At 30.4% G+C, this 26,246-nt stretch overlaps 2 protein-coding genes across 3 annotated transcripts in view; both read right to left on the minus strand.

Moving 5' to 3' along the window:
• The window catches only part of LOC135138396 (ly6/PLAUR domain-containing protein 6B-like), a 432,620-nt gene extending 407,501 nt beyond the window's left edge, over nucleotides 1–25,119 (minus strand). For both annotated transcript variants that reach the window (XM_064068366.1, XM_064068367.1), the window contains exon 1: nucleotides 24,823–25,119. The gene's annotated coding sequence lies outside the window, so the exon portion shown is untranslated. The remainder of the gene's footprint in view (nucleotides 1–24,822) is intronic.
• On the minus strand, nucleotides 5,454–11,685 carry LOC135137989 (cytochrome P450 306a1-like). Its single transcript, XM_064067792.1, has 6 exons — nucleotides 11,680–11,685; nucleotides 11,302–11,614; nucleotides 11,108–11,253; nucleotides 10,890–11,057; nucleotides 5,713–6,310; nucleotides 5,454–5,655 (listed from the first exon to the last, which is right to left on the minus strand). The coding sequence occupies exons 1-6, from the start codon at nucleotides 11,683–11,685 to the stop codon at nucleotides 5,480–5,482; spliced, it is 1,407 nt and encodes a 468-aa protein (XP_063923862.1). The 3' UTR covers nucleotides 5,454–5,479.
• Nucleotides 25,120–26,246: the final 1,127 nt, after the last annotated feature.

Raw genomic sequence — 26,246 nt, forward strand, 5'->3', positions numbered from 1 at the left:
AAATCGAGAAATCAAAAAATCCAGGAGTACAAAAGTCGAAAAGGCGAAATATCCCAAAATTGAAAGAAATATCAAAAAAATTGAGGAATTAAAAAATTGGAAAATTTTGACATTGAAAAACAAACAAAGTCGAAAAATTGTAAGTTTAAAAAATCGAAAAATTGAAAAATCAAAAACCTGAAAAATCGAAACATTGAAGAATTGAAAAATGAAAATCGGAACTTTGGGAAAATAAAGAAAAAGGATTACTTCAGAAATCGGAAAACTGAAAATTTGGAAACGTCAAAATTTCAAAAATTGAAAAATTGAAATATTTAAAAATCGTAAAATTAAAGAGGACATAAATTAAGAAATCGAGAAATCGAAAATTAGAAGAATGGAAAATTTGAAAAAACCCAAAATTGAAATATTGAAAAATTGAGACATCTAAAGTTGAAAAATAGAGAAATCGGAAGTCGAAAAATCTTAGTAGCGTATTTATAAATCACAGCTGCTTTTTAACATTTAAATAACATTTATTTGACAAAATTGTAAGATGACATCATCAATTCTTAGGGGGCATGAACGGATAAATTTTGACTAACGATTTAACATGCTTCCAATATAACTATAAATTGGAAAATGTTATTTTTTTTTTTTCAAAATCTCGACCTCCAAGGTAAAAACTCAACACGGATTCATAAACCGGAAACTATTAAAAAAATTGGAGATTACGTCATTTCATTGTTGGTGACAAATTTTAGTGCCCATGTAACAGCATGAAATTAAAAATCAATCAGTCATATTCAATAATTAAAATTATCTTCAAAGGTAACTGTCATCTTTCGTTTTTTATTTATTCCTATTTAATTTGCCATTTCAGTCAGAAAGAAAGTATAATTGTGCTACTTTAATGAATTCAGAAAAGAAAATTGTTGGCCTTGCATTTCGAAATCAAATAAACCAAAAAAATGTTTTTGACGAATAATAATTAGAGCACAACTTCTGGTACCCCTGTACCTAATTTCAGTTGATTTGTACAATTGTTTCTCAACATATTTAACCGTTTCCATACATTCTAGCGACGGTGTATACAAAATAACACAAAGTAATGTCGACCTATGTTCTTGACATAAATAGCTATAATTACCTATTTTGCATTATATTATACATATTAATAAATTTATATCATTAAGCATGTTTTTACTTTGTATACTTAATACGTTTCCACGAACCTGCTTTTTAATTATAATAAGATTGAATAAATAAACAGAAGAATACATAAAAAATATTTTCAAACACATAAAATACATGCTTGAACACATACAGGTTAATAAATTGAAAGAAATATCAAAAAAACTGAGGAATTTAAAGAGGACAAAAATTAAGAAATCGAAAAGTAAAAAATTCGAGAAATCGAAAATTCGAAGAATGGAAAAATTGAAAAAGCCCAAAATTGACTCAAAAACAGGTCAGCTCAGAATTTTACTAAAATAGAACACCAAAGTTCCCCACAGAGAAGTGAACAATCGAAACTGAGAATTCGAGAACTGAAAAATCAAAAAATCGAAAAATGGGAGAACTGAAACATCGAAACATCGAAAAATTGGAAAATCGAAAAATTGAAAAGCTCTATAGTAAAAAATCAAAAAACCGAGAAATCCAAAAATCGAAATATCAAAAAATTTGAAAACTGAGACATCGAGAAATCGAAGAATCAGAGGATTGAGAAATTGAGGAGTCGAAAGGCGAGAAGAAAAGCTGAAAATGGAAATATTGATGAATCGAGAAATTAAGCAATGAAAAAATGAAACATCGTTTGGATAAATCGAGAAATCAAGAAATTGAAAAATCAAAAAATTTGAAAAAAGAAAAATTGGAAAATCGAAAACTTAAAAATTCGGAAAATTGAAAAATTGATTAAGGAAGAACTGAAAACTCGAGAAATTGATAAAATTAAAATATCCAAACGTTGAAAAATTGAGAAATCGAAGTATAAAACAGTCGAAATATTGAAAAATCCAATATTTAACCAAAAATTGAAAATCCAAAAAGTAAAAAATCGAGAAATCAAAAATCCAGGAGTCCAAAAGTCGAAAAGGCGAAATATCCCAAAACTGAAAGAAATATCAAAAAAACTGTGGAATTAAAATAGTTGAAAATTTAGACATTGAGAAAGTAGAACAGCAAAGTCGAAAAATCGTGAGCTTAAAAAATCGAAAAATTGAAAAATCAAAAACCTGAAAAATCGAAAAATTGAAGAATTTAAAAATGAAAATGGAAACTTTGTTAAGTCGAAAAATGGGAAAATAAAGAAAAAAGATTACTTCAGAAATCGGAAAACTGAAAAATTAGAAACGTCAAAATTTGAAAAATGGACAAATCGAAATATTTAAATATCGTAAAATTAGAGAGGACAAAAATTAAGAAATCGAAAAGTAAAAAATTCGAGAAATCGAAAATTCGAAGAATGGAAAAATTGAAAAAGCCCAAAATTGACTCAAAAACAGGTCAGCTCAGAATTTTACAAAAATAGAACACCAAAGAAATGAAGAATCGAAACTTTGAGAATTGGAGAACTGAAAAATCAAAAAATCTAGAAATCCAGACCCCAGAATTTAAAAATTGAAAAAATTGAAAATTCAGACAACTGAAAAATCGAAACATCGAAAAATTGGAAAATCGAAAAATTGAAAAGCCCGATAGTAAAAAATCGAAAATTCGAGAAATCCAAAAATCGAAATATCAAAAAATTCGAAAACTGAGGCATCGAGAAATCGAAAAATCAGAGGATTGAGGAGTCGAAAGCCGAGAAGAAAAGCTGAAAATTGAAATATTGATGAAGCGAGAAATTAAGCAATGAAAAAATGAAACATCGTTTGGATAAATCGAGAAATCAAGAAATTGAAAAATCGAAAAATTGGAAAATCGAAAATTTAAAAATTTGGAAAATTGAAATAAGGAAGAACTGATAACTCGAGAAATTGATAAAATTATAAAACATCGAAAAATCAAAAAATCGAGAAATCGAGACCCCAGAATTTAAAAAATTGAAAAATTGAAAAATCGGACAACTGAAAAATCGAAACATCGAAAAATAGGAAAATCGAAAAATTGGAAAGCCCGATAATAAAAAATCGAAAAACCGAGAAATCCAAAAATCGAAATATCAAAAAATTCGAAAACTGAGACATCGAGAAATCGAAAAATCAGAGGATTGAGAAATTGAGGAGTCGAAAACCGAGAAGAAAATCTGAAAATTGAAATATTGATGAATCGAGAAATTAAGCAATGAAAAAATGAAACATCGTTTGGATCAATCGAGAAATCAAGAAATTGAAAAATCGAAAAATTTGAAAAAAGAAAAATTGGAAAATCGAAAATTTAAAAATTCGGAGAATTGAAAAATTGAATAAGGAAGAACTGAATATTCGAGAAATTGATCCAATTGTAAAACATCGAAATGTTGAAAAATTGAGAAATCGAAGTATAAAACAGTCGAAAAATTGAAAAATCTAAAGTTTAACCAAAAAGTGAAAATCGAAAAATTAAAAAACCGAGAAATCAAAAAATCCAGGAGTCCAAAAGTCGAAAAGGCGAAATACCCCAAAACTGAAAGAAATATCTAAAAAATTGAGGAATTAAAAAATTGGAAAATTTAGACACTGAAAAACTAAAACAGCAAAGTCGAAAAATGGTAAGCTTAAAAAATCGAAAAATTGAAAAATCAAAAACCTGAAAAATCGAAAAATTGAAGAATTGAAAAATGAAAATCGAAACTTTGGGAAGTCGAGAAATGGGAAAATAAAGAAAAAAGATTACTTCAGGAATCGGAAAACTGAAAATTTAGAAAAGTCAAAATTTGAAAATTTGAGAAATTAAAATATTTAAAAATCGTAAAATTAAAGTGGATAAAAATTAAGAAATCGAAAAGTAAAAAAATCGAGAAATCGAAAATTTGAAGAATGGACAAATTGAAAAAGCCCAAAATTGACTCAAAAACAGGTCAGCTCAGAATTTTACAAAAGTAGAACACCAAGGTGCCCCACAGAGAAGTGAACAATCGAAACTTTGAGAATTCGAGAACTGAAAAAGACCCCAGAATTTAAAAAATTGAAAAATCGCAATTAAAAAATGAAACATCGTTTGGATAAATCAAGAAATCAAGAAATTGAAAAATCGAAAAATTGGAAAATTGAAAATTTAAAAATTCGGAAAATTGAAAAATTGAATAAGGAATAACTGAAAACACGAGAAATTAATGAAATTAAAACATCTAAATGTTGAAAAATTGAGAAATCGAAGTATAAAACAGTCCAAATATTGAAAAATCTAAAGCTTAACCAAAAATTGAAAATCCAAAAAGTAAAAAATCGAGAAATCAAAAAATCCAAGAGTCCAAAAATCGAAGAGACGAAATATCCCAAAACTGAAAGAAACATCAAAAAAATTGGAAAATTTTGACATTGAAAAACTAAAAGAACAAAGTCGAAAAATCGTAAGCTTAAAAAATCGAAAAATTGAAAAATCAAAAACCTGAAAAATTGAAAAATTAAAGAATTAAAAAATGAAAATCGAAACTTTGGGAAGTCGAGAAATGGGAAAATAAAGAAAAAAGATTACTTCAGGAATCGGAAAACTGAAAAATTAGAAACGTCAAAATTTGAAAAATTGAAAAATCGAAATGTTTAAAAATCGTAAAATTAAAGAGGACAAAAATTAAGAAATCGAAAAGTAAAAAAATCGATAAATCGAAAATTCGAAGTATGGAAAAATTGAAAAAGCCCAAAATTGAAATATTGAAAAATTGAGACATCTAAAGCTGAAAAATAGAGAAATCGAAAGCCGAAAAATCTTAATAGCGTATTTATAAATCACAAGCTGCGTTTTAACATTTAAATAACATTTATTTGACAAAATTGTAAGATGACATCATCAATTCTTGGGGGGCATCAACGGATCAATTTTGACTAACGATTTAACATGCTTCCAATATAACTATAAATTGGAATATGTTGTTTTTTTTTTCAAAATCTCGATCTCCAAGGTAAAAACTCAACACAACTTCTGTTACCCCTATACCTAATTTCAGTTGATTTGTACAATTGGTTCTCAACATATTTAACCGTTTTTCTACATTCTAGCGACGCTGTATACAAAATCACACAAAGTAATTTCAACCTATGTTCTTGACATAAATAGCTGTAATTACCTATTTTGAATTATATTAAGTATGTATATTAATAAATTTATATCATTAAGCATGTTTTTACTTTGTATAATAATAATAAATACGTTTCCACGCACCTGTTTTTTAATTATAATAAGACTGAATAAATAAACATAAAAAATATTTTCACACACATAAAATACATACTTCAACACATACAGGGTAATAAATTAAATAGTCCCACCGAATTTTTTATTAAGACATTTTTTGGTAACATACACCAGTGTCAGATTTTTTCACACCTATCCAAACACCTCCCAACACAATTGTCTATATTTTCACAAAAACCAGTTCTTGTGGCTTCGAAAGTAGCGGCAAACCGCACACATAAGAAAAATCTATCTTTCCAGAATCGCCACACTCGATCTTCACCCTTTGCAACACAGTTGCAAAAAATAGAAACACCATCATATCCCCCAGATCTTTCCCAACGCACATTCTTTTACCTGCAACAGAGTGTCTCAGTTTTTATTAAATCATCCATGGAACGTAGGTAACTTAACCAGTCTGAAAAGGAATGAACGACTCGTGCCACAGAAATTTCCCTTGGTCGTTCAAAAATCGCTCCGGTCGAAACTCCTCTGGTTCTTTCCAAACTTCGGGATCCATATGGATTGCCCAAAGTAGCGGCATGATTATGGTACCTTTACGTATTTTCACGTTTTCGACGACTATGTCGTCTGTAGCGTAATGAGGAAACCCCAAGGGGACGACAGTTCTAATTCTGGCGGTTTCCGCAAGAGTCGCTTTTGTGTATGGTAGGTTCGATAAATCGTCTAACTGGGGAGTTTTTCCTTGTAGAACGTCGAACAATTCTTGGCGAACTTTATTTTGTACTTCTTGGTACTTTGCTAAGTACAACATGAGCCACAGTATTGAGTTCAATGTGGTTTCAGTACTAGCAGCAAACAAATCAAACACGAGTTGTTTCAGCTGAGCTGGATTGTAGATTTCAGGACAGTCGTTTTTTGACATTTCGGACAAAAAAGCTCCGATGAGATTAGTCGCAGGTGACGTTTCCATTTTTTCGTTGATAAATTTCTCTAGAGTGTCTTTAATGTCTTTGATCATTTGTTCGTACAAATTTCCCATTTTTTTGTACTTTGACACAAAGCTGAAAGTGGGGTGAAATCTAGTAGTACAGATCTTTTTTTCAAAGTGGCCATGTTTAGTGTTATACCAAAAAGATGGGAAAATTAGATGGACGCCACAGAAGTTAAGGTTGGATTATAAAATGAGAGCCAACTTGTTTCGGTATTTACTGGAAGCATCATCACAGCTCAATTAACTTACAGAAACATTAAACGTCGCCTGAGAACTTGTTTGATCTGCAGACCAGAGCGCGCTCAGACGACTGTCGACTCTATAAGCGTTCAGAAGCGGGTTTGGTTGGATTTTATAACGAATAAGTGAACATTTTTGGTACATATTTAGATGGATTTGTTTACAAATATAATATCACATGTTTCACTCGATTTTGACTTGCAACATTTTTTTTGTTTAACTAAGAATAAATTCTTTAATTGTGTTTTATAGTAAATTTTTTTCTGGAAAATGTAGTTATTTTTATATTTTGGAAACATTGTGTTCTACTTTGAATGAATTCTTAAATGTTTTTAGTGAACAATTTTTTGGTTATTTTCGATACATTGTATGATATTAACAAAAATTAAAATAATCGAAGAATTGAAAATCGAAAAATTGATAAATCGAGAACTTGAAAATACGAAAAATTCAAAAACAGAAAATCGAAACATTTGAAAAATTCGAAAAATTGAAAAATTGAAATGTCAAAGAATTGAAATGAAAAATCTAAGATTTTAAAAAATGAAGACTTAAATAACAATAAATCTAAAATTTTAAAATCGAAAAATTGAAAAATCGAAAAAGTGTGTCGAAAAATCCAGAAGTCAAAAATCGAAAAGTTGAAGAATAGAAATATCGAAAAATCCCAAAACTGAAATACCGAAAAACTGAAGAATCGAAAAATTGAAAAGTCCCGAAACTCAAATATCTAAAAATTGAGAATCTAAGAAATTAAAAAAATTGAGAAATCGAAAAATCAAAAAAAAAAGTCCAAAAATCGAAACCTTAAAGAACATCGAAAAACTGAAAAATCACAATCTTGAAAAATTGAAGAACAGGAAAATCGAAACACTCGAAAGTCATGAAATCGGAAAATCAAAACATCGATTAATTGAAAAATTGATAAAGTAAAAAATCGGCACATCGAAAAATCCAGAAGTCAAAAATCGAAAAGTCGAAGAATCGAAATATTGAAAAATTCCAAAACTAAACTATGGAAAACTGAAAAATAAAAGAAAAACTGAAAAATGGAAAAATTGAAAAATCCCGAAAGTGCGAATCTAAAATATTGAAAAATTGAGAAATCGAAAAATCCAAAAAGTGAAATCGAAAAGTCGAAAAAATTAATAATCAAAAACCTGTAAAATCGAAAAATTGAAGAATTGAAAATTCGAAACAGTTGAAAGTCAAGAAACGGGAAAATCAAAACATCGATTAATTGAAAATTTGAAAAAAAAGTTGTAAAATCGAGGAGAAAAATTGAAAAAACGTAAAACTGAAACATCGGAAAACTCAGAAATTGAAACATTGGAAATCGAGAAATTGAAAAACTCAGAAATTGTAAACTCGAAAAATTGAATAAGAAATAATTTGAAAAATCCTAAAACTGAAATTTCGATAAATAGAGAAATGAAAGAAAAATTGAAGAATAAATTTAAATATCCCAAAAACTAAGAAATTAAAAAATTGGAAAATTGATAAATCGAAAAGTCAAAAAATCATAGACCTAAAAAACTTACAGATTGAAGAATTGAAGAAATGAAAATAGAGAAACCGAAAGTTAAAAGTCAAACTTGAAAAATTGCAAAAACCAAATATTTAAAAATCATAAAATTGAGGAAGAGGAGAAAAATTGAGAAATTGTAAAATCGAAAAATTGAATAATAAATAAAGTGAAAAATCCCGAAACAAAAATTTCCAAGAATTGAAAAATGAAAGAAAAACTGAAAAATCCCAAAACTGAAATATCCAAAAACTGAAAAATTTTTAAAATTGAAAAATTAGGAAATCGAAAAATCAAAAAAGTGAAGTCGAAAAATCGAAACCGTGAAAAAAATCGAAAAATCAAAAACCTGTAAAATCGAAAAATTGAAAAATTGAAGAACTGGAATATCGAAACAGTCGAAAGTCAAGAAACGGGAAAATCAAAACATCAATTAATTGAAAAACTGAAAATTTATAAAAATCATAAATTGAAAAACTGCAAAAACCAAATATTTAAAAATCGTAAAATTGAGGAGAAGAAAAATTGAAAAATTGACAATTTTAGAATCGAAAACTTGAATAATAAATAAACTGAAAAATCCCGAAACTGAAATTTCCAAAAATTGAAAAATGAAAAAAGAACTGAAAAATCCCAAAACTGAAATATCCAAAAACTGAAAAGAAGCTAAATTTTAAAAATTGAGAAAACGAAAATTTCAAAAATTGAAGAACTGGAAAATTAAAGCAGTGGAAAGTAAAGAAATGGGAAAATCAAATCATCAATTAATTGAAAATTGGGGAAATTGGGAATTTAAAAAAATCATAAATTGAAGAATTGAAAAATCGAAATATTTAAAGATCGAAAAATTGAAAAACTGAGGTAAATTGTAAAATCTAAAAATTGAGTAATATATAAATAATCTGAAAAATTCCAAAACTGAAACTTTGAAAAATTTAAAAATGAAAGAAAAATTGAAGTACAGAAAAACTGAAAAATTTCAAAATTGAAATATCCAAAAACTGAGCAAGTAAAAAATTTAAAAATTCAAAAAGTCAAAAAAGGGAATTCGAAAAATCAAAACATTAAAAAATTGAAAAATTGAAAAATCATAAACCAAAAAAACTTAAAAATTGAAGAATTGAAGAAATGAAAAATAGAAAAACTGAGTTAAAAGTCAAATTTGACAAATTGCCAAAACCAAATATTTAAAAATCGTAAAATTGAAGAAAAAAATTGAAAAATTGAGAAATTGTAAATTCGAAAAATTGAATAATAAATTAACTGAAAAATCTCGAAAGTGAAATTTCCAAAAATTGAAAAATGAAAGAAATACTGAAAAATCCCAAAACTGAAATATCCAAAAACTGAAAAAGTTTAAAAATTGAAAAATTGAGTAATTGAAAATTCGAAAACATGAAGTCGAAAAATCGAAACCGTGAAAAAAATCGAAAAATTGGGAATTCAGAAACTTGTAAAATCGAAAAATTAAAGAATTGGAGAACTGAAAAACCGAAACAGTCGAAAGTCAAGAAATGGGAAATTCAAAACATCGATTAATTGAAAATTTGAAAATCTGAAAATTTAGAAAAGTCAAAAATTCAAAAAGGAAATATCTAAAAATTGTAAAATTGGAGACAAAAATTGAAAAAATGTAAAACCGGAAATTTGAAAAATCGAAAAATTAAAAATGGAGAAATTGGAAACCTGACAACGTGTAAACTCGAAAAATTGAATAATAATAATAAATAATAATCTGAAAAATCCTAAAACTGAAATTTCGAAAAATTGAAAAATGAATGAAAAATTTAAGAATGGAAAAACTAAAATATCTAAAAATTGATTTGTCCAAAAACTAAGAACTTAAAAAATTGAAAAATTGAGAGATCAAAAAGTCCAAAAAGTGAATTCCTAAAATTAATACCTTAAAAAATTGAAAAATTTAAAAATCATAAACGAAAAACTTAAAAATTGAAGAATTGAAGAAATGAAAAATAGAAAAACTGAAAGTTAAAAGTCAAATTTGAAAAATTTTAAAAACCAAATATTTAAAAATCGTAAAATTGAGAACGAGAAAAATTGCAAAATCGAAGAACTGGAAAATCGAAACAATCGAAAGTCAAGAAATGGGAAAATCGAAATATTTAAAAAATCATAAAACTGAAAAATCGTAGAATTCAAACATCGGAAAATTGAAAAATTCCACTACTGAATATCGAAAATTGAGTAATCGAAATTAAAAACTGAGGAACCGAAAATTCTTGTTAAAAATTCAACACGGCTTCATAAACCACAAGTTCAGGACTATGTTACTGCTTAAAATTTAAAGTAGTCAAGTTATTTCACTCTAGTATAAGATGCATAACTAAATAATTTTTTTATTGTGGTACTGCTCTTCTTTATCTGTTTGTCAACAAATGCGATGTAATTATTTGTATGATTGTAATGCTATTCGGTTAAACCAGCTGTCAAGCACTTAGAAATGTAAATTTTGTTTTTCGGAAATATTATGTATTAAATCGTTAAGATGTTCCTGTACTTATTAAGTTATGATGTCATGAATGATTTTTTTTGGCGCTTGTTACATTTTTGTTTCTAGAATACTTGATGGATGTCACCAATTACATTTTTAGTTCTAGAACATTTGTTATATTTCTTTAATCACTGAATTTTGTACTTTGGATAAGAGTATTAACTTTAATGTGTTTTGTAAACTAATTCCTATTCATCATTTAGCTCTGACGATAGTACCGGAACATATTAGCCCTCACTTTGTAATAAAACCTGAACTTTTATACCATCGCGCTAATTTCCCATCTATTTAGTGTACTTAATATATACATTCGTGTAAACTTACTCCAAAAACGGAAGGTAATTTAATGGCCCACTAACCGTGCTCAACTGTACTATTTTGTCGAGATTCTCCGTCAAATCTTTCTGGATTTGGTCGTCGCGCTTGAAAGAAGCCCCCAGAAATATGACGGCGGCGATGGTAGTTACATAATACATGACGGCTTCCGATGGGTTCACAATGGTACGATTTCCGCGACTGTGCACATACTATTAAAAAAAAGTAAGGCTATCCTGAATCGTCAAACTTGTCGACTTACTTGAACGAACTCCTCAGACGACTTTCTTATGTATTCTTCTATAGTTTTTCTGTTTGTTGCAGTTTTCGTAGCACCCGCAGTTCTTAAAAATTTCTCTACGAATTTTCGCTGATTGCGCCATAAGTCGACAGCTGTGCCCGTAATACCTGTGACGTTACTAATTATTTAGTGACAGTTTTCACCGTTCTAGATACCTCTAGTTCCAAACATGATCTTAAAGGTGTAGAGTGGCGGTCTTGCCAGAGATTCGTCTTGACTTAAAACTTTTCTTACTAATTTGGCTTCAGAAATAACCACGATGTTAACTAATCCGAGTTTTATGCTATACATGGGTCCGTATTTTTGGGCGAGTTGCATTAGGTCCAAATTAGGCGTTGTTCTGTCAATTTTGTGCAGATAACCGATAATCGGTAAACCCCAGGGTCCTGGAGGACAATCCTTGTACTCGGAGTAGAAATAAAGACAAATTACTAGTACTAGAAACGCGACTAATATGGCTGAAAGCGTCTACAACGAAACATAGTGTGAAAAATGAAAAATTACTAATTTGTTGAATTTGTTGTTACACTTACATACATTATTTTTTTGCAAGCTATAATTTTATTACAACGTTTGAACAATAACTGATTCTATTTTTAGTCAGAATCTTTTATATTAAAAACTTAATTAATTTGCAAATACGTAAATCCGTGTTTACGCCATTTTCAAATACAAGTTATTATAGTTTAAATTAATCATGAATACCCTTGAAGGATAAACAAGTTTTTTACAGTAGGTTTAAATCGAATCTAATTAATCACATTTTAAAAATATGTTATTAAAAAGTTCAATTACCTATTAAATAAAACTGCCTCGTAATTGCGCAATGATTATTAAAACAAACCATTCCGACTACCTTCGAACCGCACCTACATTTCTCGAAAAATTCACATTTTTGACAATAGAGTTACCGCGTTGTTCGTGTTTTCGGGTTTCCGAATTTACAAAAATCACTTATTTTCACCACTAACGAACGAGCAAACGTTCTACTCTTGCTTCCCACGAATTTTGCAGTTGTTTGTAAATATGAACAGAGAATTGGCGCAAAAATAATTTTTAGTGATGAAGCATGGTTTCATCTCAATGGATACATAACACAAAATATGAGAATTTAGAGCTACGAAAACCCACATAAATTTATTGAAGAACCTCAAAAAATTGGTGTACGGGCAGCAGTTACTCAAAGACGAATCATTGGACTAATATTATTTCAAGGTAAACTATAAAAAAATATTTGCAACGGTTGCTAGATATCGAAATGAAATTTTAAAGCCCTTTGCCCCTTTATTTCAGAACGGATTTTTTCAACAAGATGGAGCTTCGATTCAATGTACAATGGACAACTTAAATTTCTTAAGAAACTTCTTTGACTAATAATAATAATACTAATAATAGTTTATTGTCTAACAGAACAATGTTCCAATAGAGACAACAAATAAAATAAAAAAAAATTATTGACAACAGGGCTATTTAAACCATGAATAGTTTTTCTAAAGAGACAAACAAGTAAATCCCGATTTCTGGTATTAACTAAAGGCGTTTAAAAATTTAAAAGCAACAAAAGATGTGCACAATCTATTTGATTGTTCAATAGTGTAAACCCAAATCGTAGCTTAAATTTCAAAACGCGATTTAACAGTGCTTCCAATTCAGTTAGATTAAGTCTCTGATCGTTGTTATAGTGAGATTTATGAAGCCCCATCTTGAAAATTAAAAAAATACACATTTTTCTTTGCACTCTTTCGAGTCTTGTTACCTGGACTTCCTAAAAAGGAAACCATATAATTATGCCGTACTCTAAGATAGGTCCAACTACTGTAATAAAAAGCTTACGAACAGCAGCAACGCAGGAATAATCTCTAGTTATCCTTTTTATGAAGCCACCTACACGGTATGACTTATCAATAACATAATCCATGTGCTTATTAAAGCGTAATTCAGAATCAAAAATTATTCCTAGATCTTTAATTTCGTTAACTTTTTCCAAAAGCTGTTTATTTATAATGTAGGCGAATTCATAGTTATATAGTTTTCTAGATAATGTTATACGCTTGCATTTATCATTGTTAAGCATAATATCGTTATTAATACACCACTTCGTAATAACATCCAGGGCTGCTTGGAGCCGACAACGATCATCAATGGAACTTATTTTGGAAAAAATTTTTAGATCATCGGCAAAAAGCAGTAGATGTGATGTAGAGAAGGATACTGCAAGATCATTAATAAATAGTAGCAAGAGTATGAGACCAAGATGACTGCCCTGGAGAACTCCGGAAGGTATTAAGAGAGAAATCCCTTTAACGAAATTATTTGAATACGATTGGTAATATACGAGAAAATCCAGGTGTGAAGTTGACCACAAATACCTAAATACCAAAGTTTTTTCATTAGAAGGGCGTGGTTTACACGATCAAACGTCTTGCTAAAATCTAAATAGACCGAGTCAACCTGGCAGCCATCTTCAAAAGCGTCTATAATAAATTTATTATATTTAGCAAGATTTGTGACTGTACTTCTACCAGGAAGGAATCCATGTTGATACGGTGAAAGGATGTTTCTGTACAGTCGAATAAGTTGGTCACTAATAATTGATTCTAAACCTTTACATAAAGCTGAAATAATCGATAGAGGTCGGTAGTTAGTAACTTCAGATTTGTCAAATATTGGGACAGATATTAGTATCGATGGATTTTCTGTAGAGTAAAAAGACAGGCCAGGCTAAGCTACTAGCGCACTGATTTAGGAAGTAAGAAGGAATTCCATCTAGTCCTGGATTTAAACTAGGTTTTAGAATTAATAGTTTGTTACGAATCAAGTCAGAATTTAAGTCAATATCTTGTAAATTAACGTTATTAAGAAACACAGAGGGGTTTAATTCAGGGTTATATTTGTTCACGTTTGAATCATATACAAACTTAAAGTACGTAGCAAACACATAGCTAATATATATTTCATGGCAGATCCTTCTCACATTTACAAAAATATTAAGTCGGCATTGGTAAATAAATTTATGATAATTCCGAACGAGTTTGTTAATAAATATGCATTATCAATCAATGAAGTTAACATTAAATACATTGAGGACTTTACAATCTGAATCATTTTAACAAAATGAAAGTTCCTTTAGCATGTAATTTAATAAATTTTGGTTTAAGTGCGGAGCTCGAATTTTTGCATAACACAAACGTAGCTATTGTTGAGGAAATCACAGGAAATCACAGGAAATCAAAAGAAATCAAAGGAAATCAAAAGGAAATCAAGAGAAAATCAATGAGAAATTAACGAGAAATCTACAAGAAAACAAAGAAAATCCAAAATCATCATAGCAAATACAGTTAAACTAGATATTTTCTAGAACTAATAAACGTAACATGTACGACATAAGCCATAGCATTCATCATAAGAAAGAAAATATCAATTTAATCTTAAAAGTGGAGATTAAATAACCTTTTAAGGGCATAATGAATGAATGAAAATGAAAATTCCAGTAAAATATCATTAACTGACAGCATGATATTTCAGCTTGACAAATATTAAAGTTGTAGTTAATGAATTGCAGTTCCGATGAGAAATGATAGATTATATTGCTTTATACCTACAAACCAAATTTATAATTTCACCCCAAATTAGTTTTTAAAAATTGAGTTTGTGACATGAGGTACCAAATTCATTAAGTTCAGGTCGTGCAAAAATCTTACTCTATATATGTTCTTGCCTTGGAAGTTTAGCTCTCAAACTTGTTAGAGTATGTTTAGAAGCCTTAGATCAATGACCTCAACTTTAGCACAATTGTTAATTTTAGTATAAGAGATATGTTGCATCGAAGTGACAGACTGCAAACTGTAAACAACATTAAAAACGATTTGGATACAAAATTCGTTTTTCCTAGAGAAATAAAGAAAAAAAGTTCAATCACGAAGAGAGATTTTGTGAAAAATGATGACTTAGGAAACATTTCAGATAAAGATATACAAAGCACCGTAGAATCAGCTTTACGGGATTGTCTGCGTGACACTGAAGATTTAGGAATGGAAGTGATAGATTTCAACTATGTATTTTTGCCTCCGTGTAAAGACAATGAATGCAATGACGAAGTTGAAGATGAAATGTTTAGTGAAAAACAGTGCTATCACATTGAAAATTATAACAATTCTCAAATAGCCATGAAACGTAACTGTTTTCAAAGTTTGGAAAACGATCCAGTTGACCAAGATGAAGATTTACTGAATAATCTTTGCACAATTTCGTACTAATCTAAGAAATTTGACAAAGACATACACGTTAGAAGTTTTGATAGTGACGATATTTTTGTTGAGAAAGGTGATCTAGTCAGAATACGCTTAGATAATACAACAAAAGTTATAAAAAAGTCTTCACTTTGCTGGCTGTTAGACAATGAAAAGGATCGCGTCAGTGTAGATCGTCTCAAAAGATTTATTCAAAATAAGAAATGTAATAGTAGTAGAGTTAACTCAGAAACAGATACCTGCCTTCAACATAAAGATGCATCTCAAATTCAAAAACCAATCCAAGTTGGAAAACAAAAAAGACGCTATAATATATCAAGTGACTCATCTGATTTAGACAACCCAAGTAGTATCGAATATGATGACAGTACGGACACCGAAAGTTTGAATTCTTCCAATTATTCTGATGATTTGAATCCTCGTTTGAATCTCAGGGCTAAAAATAGTAAGACTGATCGTTCTAAACCAGACTTAAATATAGACGATTACATTATAGTACAATTAACAACTCAAAAACAAAACAAAAAATGTTACATTGGTAAAGTGTTATCACTTAACCCTATTTTTTGTGATTTTTTGAAAAGGAATCCAAAAATTCAGGATGCTTTTATGTTTCCGGACATTAAAGATCCAAGAAAATGAATATATAATGAAACTACCTCCACCTCAGGTACTCAGAAGATGCAGTTTAGTTTTTGAAAAAAAATTATTGAAAACATATTTGATTTAATTCCAGTTTTTTTTTTAAGTGATGTGATTAAAATTTGTGATAATGCAACCTCAACCTGGGTCGAGATTTGTACAAGTATATATCGTAGAGAATACTAAAGTAAGAAACTGTGCAAAATTCAAGGTGCCCATGAACACTTTTAAAGGGGAAAATTACCTCTGAAAATTTATCAAGTGGGGTTATCCACTCCTTTAATGTGCAAAAAAATTATTACGTGTTAAATTTTGCATTTCAAAAGTTTTTTTCTAATATGCTTCATTTGAAAGTTGTGAACAAAAAATTAAAAGTGTTATCATCTGTATTTATGGGTAGCTAGAATTTAGCACAGTTTTTTACTTCAACATCATCTACAATATATACACAAATCTCGACCCAGGTTGTGCGGTAAGTATTTTTTAAGAAGTTGTTTTATTTTGTGATATTTTGTTATGATCCAACAGAAATGCTTTACTTTTATGTTTAGAGTTACCGTTTTTTTTTAACATTTAATAAAATAAATGAAACTACTTGTTCTTTCTGTTTGTGCTACCATAATAAATGAATAAACCCAATTTTTAAAAAGTAATAATTTAAGTTATTATTATAAGTTTGATTTAGTAGGTCAAACTTTAATATGATCTTGTATGCACAACACAGAGATGAACTTAATAGAATGATTTTGGACTATTTGTTATTCATTAATTACTTCTGTGAACGTATGAGCCAGTCGTTGTTGCCTCATGAGTCACTGATAAGTAAAAACTGCTGACGTAACTAAAAATATCTTTGGCCTTATGTACTTTTAATTTCGTAAAGTCAAAAGCAAAACTTCATAATATAATTTATTAAAAAATTAATAATAATATATAATATAATTTATTAAATCTTTGAGTGATTTTAACGAACTAATTTGTACACACCAGACATTTTTAATTTCAAAATTAAAATAGACCATAAAGTTTTCTGACTGAATGTGCAAAAAATCTAGAATATTGCATATGTCCACTTTTAGAATAAACATTTGACCCAAGAAAGTGTAAAATTCGAATGTATACTTACTCTATTGATTTAGACATCTAAAACCTCGATTTCAGAGTAGCGTTCTTTTTGTAAGTAAAATCAGATTTTTTTTCTTAAACATTTCAGTTTGTTGCTTAGCAGCACAATACATTTTAGTTATTTCTTTTTTTCGTCTAAAGGGAAAGCACTTCAGCTTACCTGGTCACTGTACGTTAGTAAACACTTGGTAAAAAAAGGTTTAAATTCAACATCATTATCGGCAACACAAAAAAGTCAAGTTAAAAAAAAGTTACAATCGCCCTGTAGTACATTATGTAAACAAATTTTGAGGAAATCAAAAGGAAATCATAGGAAATCAAGAGGAAATCACAGGAAATCATAGGAAATCAAGAGTAAATCACAGGAAATCACAGGAAATCACAGGAAATCAAAGGAAATCAGAGGAGATCAAAAGAAATCGGGGGAAATCAACAGGAAATCATTGTCAAAAAGAAACACTTGATAGTCGGCGGTTTACCCCTCGCCGTGATGCTTATACTACTGCTTGGTTGATGAAAATTTTAAATAAATGGTTCCGTAAAACACTTTGAAATGTTTGCAAGAAATTGTTGTTTTATTTAAAAATGTCAATATTGGGAACCAGTTCAGACAGGTTCAATTTTGTCAACATAAACTATTTTAGATATTTAGGATTACTTTTTTTAAATGTTAGAGGTTATAAATTTTTGTGTAGGTCAAGATTTTCACAAGATGCGTTAGAAAACATTTTTAGTCAAATAAGACTGAGACAAGAAATACCAAATGCACTTCAATTTAGGTCACTTCTTAAAAATTTATGTGTAATTCGATGCTTCAAAAGTACATACAATAGGGGAAGTTATACAGTACCGAATGATCAAAACTTATTAGGAATAAGAGATTTACCAATTTCAAGTAACGCCATTTCTTCTGCAGTCTGGACAGTTTGTCTTCCTAGGGGCTGGAACAGTTACAACCAAGCATTTTGTATGGTGACACCAAATTCTTTGTATAATGTTGCTGACTATATTTTGGCAAGAATTACACGAAATTTAAAGTGTGTTAACTGTCCACAAACAATTATTACAAAAACATTTTCTAGGTCTTATACGAAATTATTTAGTTTAAGAGAATTTAGACTTAATTCGTTAATCTATGCAAGACTTGGAAAACTTCAGAATTCGCATATTAGACGGGTTAAAGTTACTTTAAAATCTGAACAGGACGTTCTAAACATCATTCGCAAGGCTAAAAATCTAAACTTGTCTGACCAGCATAAAGATGTTCGTCTATTCTTTGATAGAACTCCAAAACAGTTAGTGTTGTATAGACAACTGAAACAGCAGTTAGAAGACAGAATAAAGAAGGGGGAAACAAATCTAAAGATCCGGTATTACATACGGTAATTCATCTGATTACAAACAGTTCTTTACACCATATTATCAAAATGCTCGCGGTCTGCGCTCAAAATCCATCACATTGTACAATAATGTTTCTGGTTTTAATTTCGATTTTATTGCGTTGTCTGAAACATGGCTCTCTGAAGAGATCTCTTCCAACGAGATTATACCTCAAGACTACCTAGTTTTCAGAAAAGATAGAGATTATAATTTAGTAGGAGTTTCAATAGGTGGTGGTGTTTCGTTTACTGTGATTTATCTTCAATTACTTCGGCTGTCTCCAAGATAGACTGCATCAGCGTAAAAATTTCGTCAGTGTCCAGGAAACATCTCCTTCTATTTGTCGTCTATATTCCTCCTTGCATTTCATTCGATGAGTTTGAACTCTTTTTAGATGTTCTTAGTAATGTTGAGGGCATTTATTTCAACCAATTGATCATTATTGGTGAATTTAATGTTCCTTCCTTTGTGTTAAACACTAATGAGAGATTCTCAGTACTATTAAATAACTTTGCTAGTTTTCTTAATTCATTCCAATATAATAGTATCCGTAATATCTTAAATCGAAGTCTTTTTAAATATAAATAAATAAATAAATTTTTATTGACTAACAGAACAAAGTTCCAAAATAGACAATAGTTTAAAAAAAAAACAAAATATGAAATAAGATGTCCTTATAACTACAAACGTCTTAAATAATTGTTAAACATATGTTGCGAGCAACTGAAGATGTCTATATCTACTAAGTTATTAACCGCCAATCCTATTCTATTTACCACAGAAGTGTTGTAACCGAGATTTGTTCTTTTAAACGAACATAAGATTGTGTCCTGGTTCCTAGTATGTACCAAAGGTACTCTAAAATTAAATAAGGATAAGAATTCGGCACTATCAATTTGATTATTGAACAGTTTATATGCAAACTTAAGCTCAAATTTTAACTTACGCTGTGTAAGAGTCTCTAGTTCTGTTATAGCAAGTCTTTGATTATAATTGTAATTTGATTTATTGAGACCCATTTTAAACATTAAATAATTACAAAACTTTCTTATGAAACCACTAACTCGAAAAGCCTTATCGATTACAAAATCTATATGCTTAACAAAATTTAAAGTCGAATTAAAAATGATCCCCAAGTCCCTAATTTCGCTAACAGCCTCCAGGATTTGGTTGTCAATGCTATATGAAAATTTTATAGTGGATTTTTTCCTGGAGAATGTTATTTGTTTACACTTTTTGTTATTTAATTGCATGCTATTTTCACTACACCAGTTGGTTATTTTTATAAGAGTATATTGCATAGCTTGACAATCTGCAAGGTCGTTAACTTTAATGAGTATTTTAAGATCGTCCGCAAAGAATAAAAATCTAACAAAATTAAGTGATAGTGCCAGGGGTGCTATTCTTGACTTTATGCGTTAAATAGCGCATACGTTATTTAGCGATTAAAATATAGCGAACATTTTACAAAAAATCTATTCTGGAGAATATTCGTTACGCCGTAACGAACGTTCGCTGTTTAGCGCAGAGCAAACATTGACAACATTGTAAAAATGTTTAAATTTTACCCGTGTCCTAGGAACCACAAGAGGTGACACATAGGAGTGACAATTCAATTTTTTTTAATTATTCGTATCCTGTTTAATAAATGGATAAACAGAACAATAAAAGAGGAGCAAAATGCTCCGAAAAACAACATACATATACCGTATAATTCATATACTTAAAAAATTTGCATTTTGATGATAATTGATAACATACCCTTGCCTAAGTCTATTTAGATCTTCAAAATTATTAGGAAATTTTATATAGCCATTAAATATTTGAGGATCATTTAAGGCACTGGCTACTTCGTTTACACACCGACTAACACTGGGCTGCGACACAGCTAAGTATTTATTAGTACCTATATCCAGCTGCTTCCACTTGCAAAAAATCTTAATGCAGTTAAGACCTAGGAAATTTTTTATAAAAGATATAAGTTTTAGCATTTGATAATAAAGAAATATATTTACCTTTGTTTGAATACTTAAATCGGCAGCGCGTAAGGGAGGTGTAAGAAAAGGTTGCAAAATGTTAATTAAATTAAAAATTGAGTTAATTGTTTTGTTAATCGAAACATGTTATTAAATTGCCTCTCATTAAGCTCCGCAAAAGGATTTCTGGGATTTCTGCGTAGCCTTTTGCCATGTTCAACTTGTCCCTCTAAATTTTGTAGGTGTTCAATTTCTAAAATTTGCACTAACTCGTCCATTTTAAATATTTGTGTTGTATGCCTTTTTCGTATTGAATCTGTAAGCGAAGTTGACAAGCACAGAATACTATTTGATCCGTCACTTCAATACCTATTCGATGCTTAAAGACTAAAAATCTTCGCTAAATAACGTATGCGATTTATAACGAACGGTCAAGAATACAGTGTTTAGTATTCGTCGCTAAACAACGTATACGTTACGATAACGAAGGCTCGAGAATAGCATCCCAGGTCATTTATGAATATTAAAAATAAAATAGGACCGATGTGACTGCCTTGTGGGACTCCCGAGGGAATAGAAATAGCATCTGATAAAAAGCCTTTAACTGATATTTTTTGGGTACGATTTAATAGGTAAGAAGCTAACCAGCGGTGAAGAGAACCTCGTATGCCATAAATCTTTAATTTCTTTAAAAGAAGGGCATGGTTGACTTTGTCGAAAGCTTTACAGAAATCTAGATAAACAGCGTCGACTTGAGCTGCCTCCTCTAAAGCATCAATGATATATTCATTGTAGATGGCGAGATTTGTTACTGTGCTTTTTCCTGGCAGAAATCCATGCTGATGAGGTGTCAAAACCTTTGCAAAAGATCTAGTTAATGTATCACTGATGATTGCTTCGAGACCCTTGCATAAAGCTGCTATAATCGAAATAGGACGATAGTTTGTAACATCTTTTTTGTCACCTGATTTGTACAAAGGTATGACATAAGATTGTTTCCAGATGTCTGGGCATGTACCAGATGTCAAAGACTTACTATATAAAATCCAGATTGGCCAGGCAAGACTGGAAGCACACCGCGTTAAGAAGAATGAAGGAATACCATCTGGTCCAGGATTAAAACTAGATTTAAGGGACAGTAATTTATTCTTTACTTCATCGATGCTGATATCTATGTCGTGTAAATCGATATTGTTGTTGACGCTTGAAAGGCCTAGTGTCATATTAGGGTCGATAACATCCTGATTATAAACAGACTTGAAAAAATTGGCAAACATATTGGCAATGTCTTTAGGTTTTGAAGAGCAGGTGTCGCCAAAATTCATACATTTGGGAAAATAAGATTTGGAGTTTTGACTTTTGGAGTTGATAAAACTGTAGAAGATCTTCGTATTATGATTTAAATTGGTTTGTATATACGTTAAGTATTTTTTGTAATCATTTTTGATAGCCGTTTTAGAAAGGTTACGAAGATGTCTATAAGAATTGTAATGACTTTCATTTGAAGTTTTTCTATAGAGGGCTAAAGTTTTACGTTTTTTATTAATAAGTTTGATAGTGTCAGGCTTGTACCATGCTGGAAAATGACAATTATGTAGTCTAGATTTAGAAATACATATATCGATAGCAGAAAATATAATATAATTGATCTAATTTTTTTCAATTTATTTCCTGTTGTCGACAATTCAATCAATCCTTTAATTAAAGAAGATGATTACCCTCCAATAGACCAATTTCTTGGAGCAAAAATAAGCGATTATATTTAAATAAAGCAAAATGTTTTATTGTTTCATATTCTAAGAAAGAACACATTCTTAATTTCAATTATTGTATTTAAGGTGGATTTTTAAGTCGTCTGAAAATCTCCAAAGATCTGGGTGTCACTTTCGATCGAAATTTTCTGTTTACTAACCATATTTCTGAATGTATTTCCCAAGCTTATAAAATGTACGGGTTTATTTTTCTAAATTGCCGTGAATTCTCTAATCTACACGCTTTACTCACTTTGTTTAACTCTATAGTTAGATCTCGTCTAGAATACTGTGCGTCGATCTGGCATCCTATATATGCCACACACATTCAACAAATGGAAAAAGAACTGAGAAATTTTTTTAAATTTGTTTCCTACTTTATAGACACCACAAGGTTGTGATAATCGAACGTTATTACTAGAGAGCGGATTTCTAGGTTTAATGCTTTTTGTGAAAAATGTAAGCACTTCAAAACTTTTTTATATCTGTAACTATGATCCAATTTGGAGTCATCTGACACATTTTTTTTATGCTTATTTGCTTTTTTTTCAATTTTATGCATATTAAAACTTATATGCTTATTTAATGCTTTTTTCGACGAAGATTCGTCTCAATCGATTAAATGTTGCATAAATATTTTCGAAAACAAAGATTTGCGACAAGATCTAGCTTTTCTAAGAAGCAATTATCAATTCGTATATGAGGTAATAGAAAAGTTAGAAAAACCCAACATGTTGTTGGTAGATGCCATAAACTTAGTGAAAGAATTTAAACAACAAACAAACGCAGTAAGGGGTGATATTGGTACTAAAGTATCTCAAAAACTTGACGAAGTGTTAAATAAAAATGCAGGTTTCGGTGTTCTTTCCGACGTTGCTCGTGTTTTACAAGGCCAGAAGTTGGAAAATTTGGAGTTACTAGATTCAACATTAGTTGCAAAATTCAAATTTGCGCCAACAACGAGTGTGGATCTTGAACACACATTCTCCAATTTTAAACACATTTTAAATGATCGGCGAAAAAATTTTACAGTGGACAACTTGGAACATGTTACAATCATAAATTGTTTTAAAGAAAACTGAAATACGTGTGTAAAATATAAAGTCTAGGATTATTGTAATAATATTTTATCCAAAGTTCTAAGAAGTGTTCTTTGATTTGTAATATTATTATGTTTTTAATGCTTTTTTGCTTAAAATAAAACTTTTTTATTGAAAATGTTGTGCTTATTTAAGCGCTTATTCTTAATTTTTTGTGCTTATAAATCCGCTCTCTACTAATCATTAAAATTTTGAATTTTGATTATTAAATAGGTAAAAATTTCATGTAAAATTCCTGGTAAAAACGGTACCTACGTGCAGAATTTTACGGCATAGGGTTCTACTTGGAAGTAACGGAAAATTTATATTTAGAAGATATAGTTTTAAAATTTTGTTTTAATCACTTCTTCTATTGTTTTGTAGTTCCACCGTTTTAGTTGTTGGCGTTTAACACTTAAATTTTGAATTTGGTTTTCGTTGAAAATGTCCTTATTTTCGTAATTTACCACTTGCCCTTCTAAACTAGAAATTTTTGCTTTAAAAACATTTTTTTTCAGCACCCCGTGTTATTTTTCTTGTAATAACTTTAAATTTTCATTTTGTAGTTTTTTGATGAAGTTGTCTGTTTCAGTCATTTTGACGTAAATTCAACCACATGTAATTTTTCGAAAACCTGATTTATTGTGCTTCGAGGGCAAAGGAAATTCTGTCGAAATAACCTTCGCCCAATTTTTCTCAGACGATTTTGATACCGAAGCAAAATATTCAAGCACTGCGACTGTTCCATCCACAAATATTTTGTTGTGGATTGACTGATTTAACATTCTTCAAACAACTTCATTTCGACGGGCAGCCACAGGCAACAGGTAGACGGTATTTAAATTCACAACACGCCACGATATGACAATCATTTTCAGACACTCTGTACAAAATTTTATAATTAATTTCGTGTCACCAAATCCAAATCCGCGACTCACTGCATGCAAAACTGCCACAAAATGCAGCAACACGCAAAGAAATAGACAGCATAAATTTTAGATTAAGATAAAACGAACATCAGGTGTTAAAAGTTGCGAACAAAACGCTGAAACGGAACAAACGCGAAAGTTGCATCAAAAATAAACTAGAAAAATTTAGTTCGACAGCGAGCTTTCCACTAGTATTCAGTATCGCATTAAGCAGCTTTGACAATAATTTGAAAAAAGCACGCCACTAGAACACAGTCGTTCGTTCCAATTTCCCGAAAGCCACGAAATTCGGGTGCGATTTTTTTCGGTCGCATTAGCCCGTTGTTTTTCCGCAATATGCAGTCCCGTCGAAAAAAATCCCGCCCGACCGCATAAAAATCCCGTTTTTTGTGAAAATCGCCCGCAAAGCATTTTTCATCCCACGCTCCGTCCCTTCCCGGCGTCGATTTGTTGATCCGTCGAATTTTCCGATCCCGTGAAATTAATAATCGTCCGGATTAAAGGATCACCGCCCCCGACATCACGTCATGCAACAAACACTCACCTCTCAAACATCTTTTAAGTGTTTATGAAGAATAAGTAGATCCATCAACGTCTAGAAAAATTTCCAAAAAAGTGTCGAACGACAAACCAAAATCGCTGTCTAATCGAAAATATGAAAATCTCAATTCCTTCGAAATCACTGTGTTTTTAGTTCGTCCGCGACGAAGAATCACATCGTTTTCTCACATGCCGTTTTCCGCGCTCCGGTCATTTCCGTTCGGGAAAAGCTGGAAAAAGCTCGCACGGCCCACTTGATCACTTATGCGACGAGCTTTCCATCGCTCCCACTTGACGTTCCTCTCGCACTGTACACACACGGAAAGCGTTTGCGATATCCAGAAGCCCTGGGAAAATCGAAATCGGGCGAAAACGGACGACGAGGGACGACTGAAAAAAAGGACAATCGTCTGATTGCCTTTCAGGACGTTCTGAAATATTGCTTTTGATGTTTTAATTAAGCAAGACGGGACGGTTTTGTTGCCTACTTTTCATTTTTAGGGTTGTTATGATTGCGGGGGGAGGGGGCCGGGCGGGCGGCGGCGCGGGGGCGGCATGCACGTGGTGGGCGAAGCGTGGGCGTAATTGCAGTTTTCGGAAAATCTAAATCGCAGGTTCGCCGTTTTGGAATTATTGGAATTATTCATGAGGGCGGGTTTAGAGGGGGGTTTTGGAATTGTGCGGTTTGGAAAGTTTTTATGACGTTTGTTTTACGCCTCAAACGAAAACACAAATATTGGGATTTCTTGGGTTCGGCAATATTTTTATTGCAGAGGTAGAAATGATGGCATTTTTCAAAAATTTTACAAGTGGACGCAAAATTTTTTCTACAGTTATTATATGTAGGTATACTGCTTCTAAAATTTTTATTACTCCCAGAATTTCTACATTTTCAAGCATGACCCGTCAAAATAGCCCGGTATAAAATTTTTGTAGTTTAAAGAGAATTTATTACCAGTTTTTGTTTCAAAAAGTACAGTTTTAAGCGAGTACTTTTTGGTTTTTATTTATTTACAGAAATTTTACAATTTGTTTATTTGACCTAATCAAGTGTTAAGCGAAAAATATTTCAACAATAAAAAATGCAAATAATATAAGATATGCATTTACTTTCAGATTTTAAACTATTTTAACAGAGCTTTTTTGTCAAAGCTGTTTTGTCGGGAGCTTTTTTGTCTTTTCAGGGATTCAAAATATTTGTATATATAATCTAATTTTTGACGTCCTGCTAATTCCATATTACACATAAATCACTAATAATAATTTGTCCCTTCATTCATTTCAAATATTTGATGACGTCATTTCAAAATCTACCAAAATAAATTCGCTTCTGTTATTGATTAATTATTTTCGAGTATCATTCATTGGTGCATTTTTTTCATTCGAATAGAGCTGGTTCTAACTTTTTTTTTAATTTTTGGAAAATAT

This window comes from Zophobas morio, unplaced genomic scaffold, assembly GCF_036711695.1.
Source record: "Zophobas morio isolate AGI-343-1 ecotype UQ-CSIRO unplaced genomic scaffold, CSIRO_AGI_Zmor_V1 ptg000030l, whole genome shotgun sequence".
NCBI lineage: Eukaryota > Metazoa > Arthropoda > Insecta > Coleoptera > Tenebrionidae > Zophobas > Zophobas morio.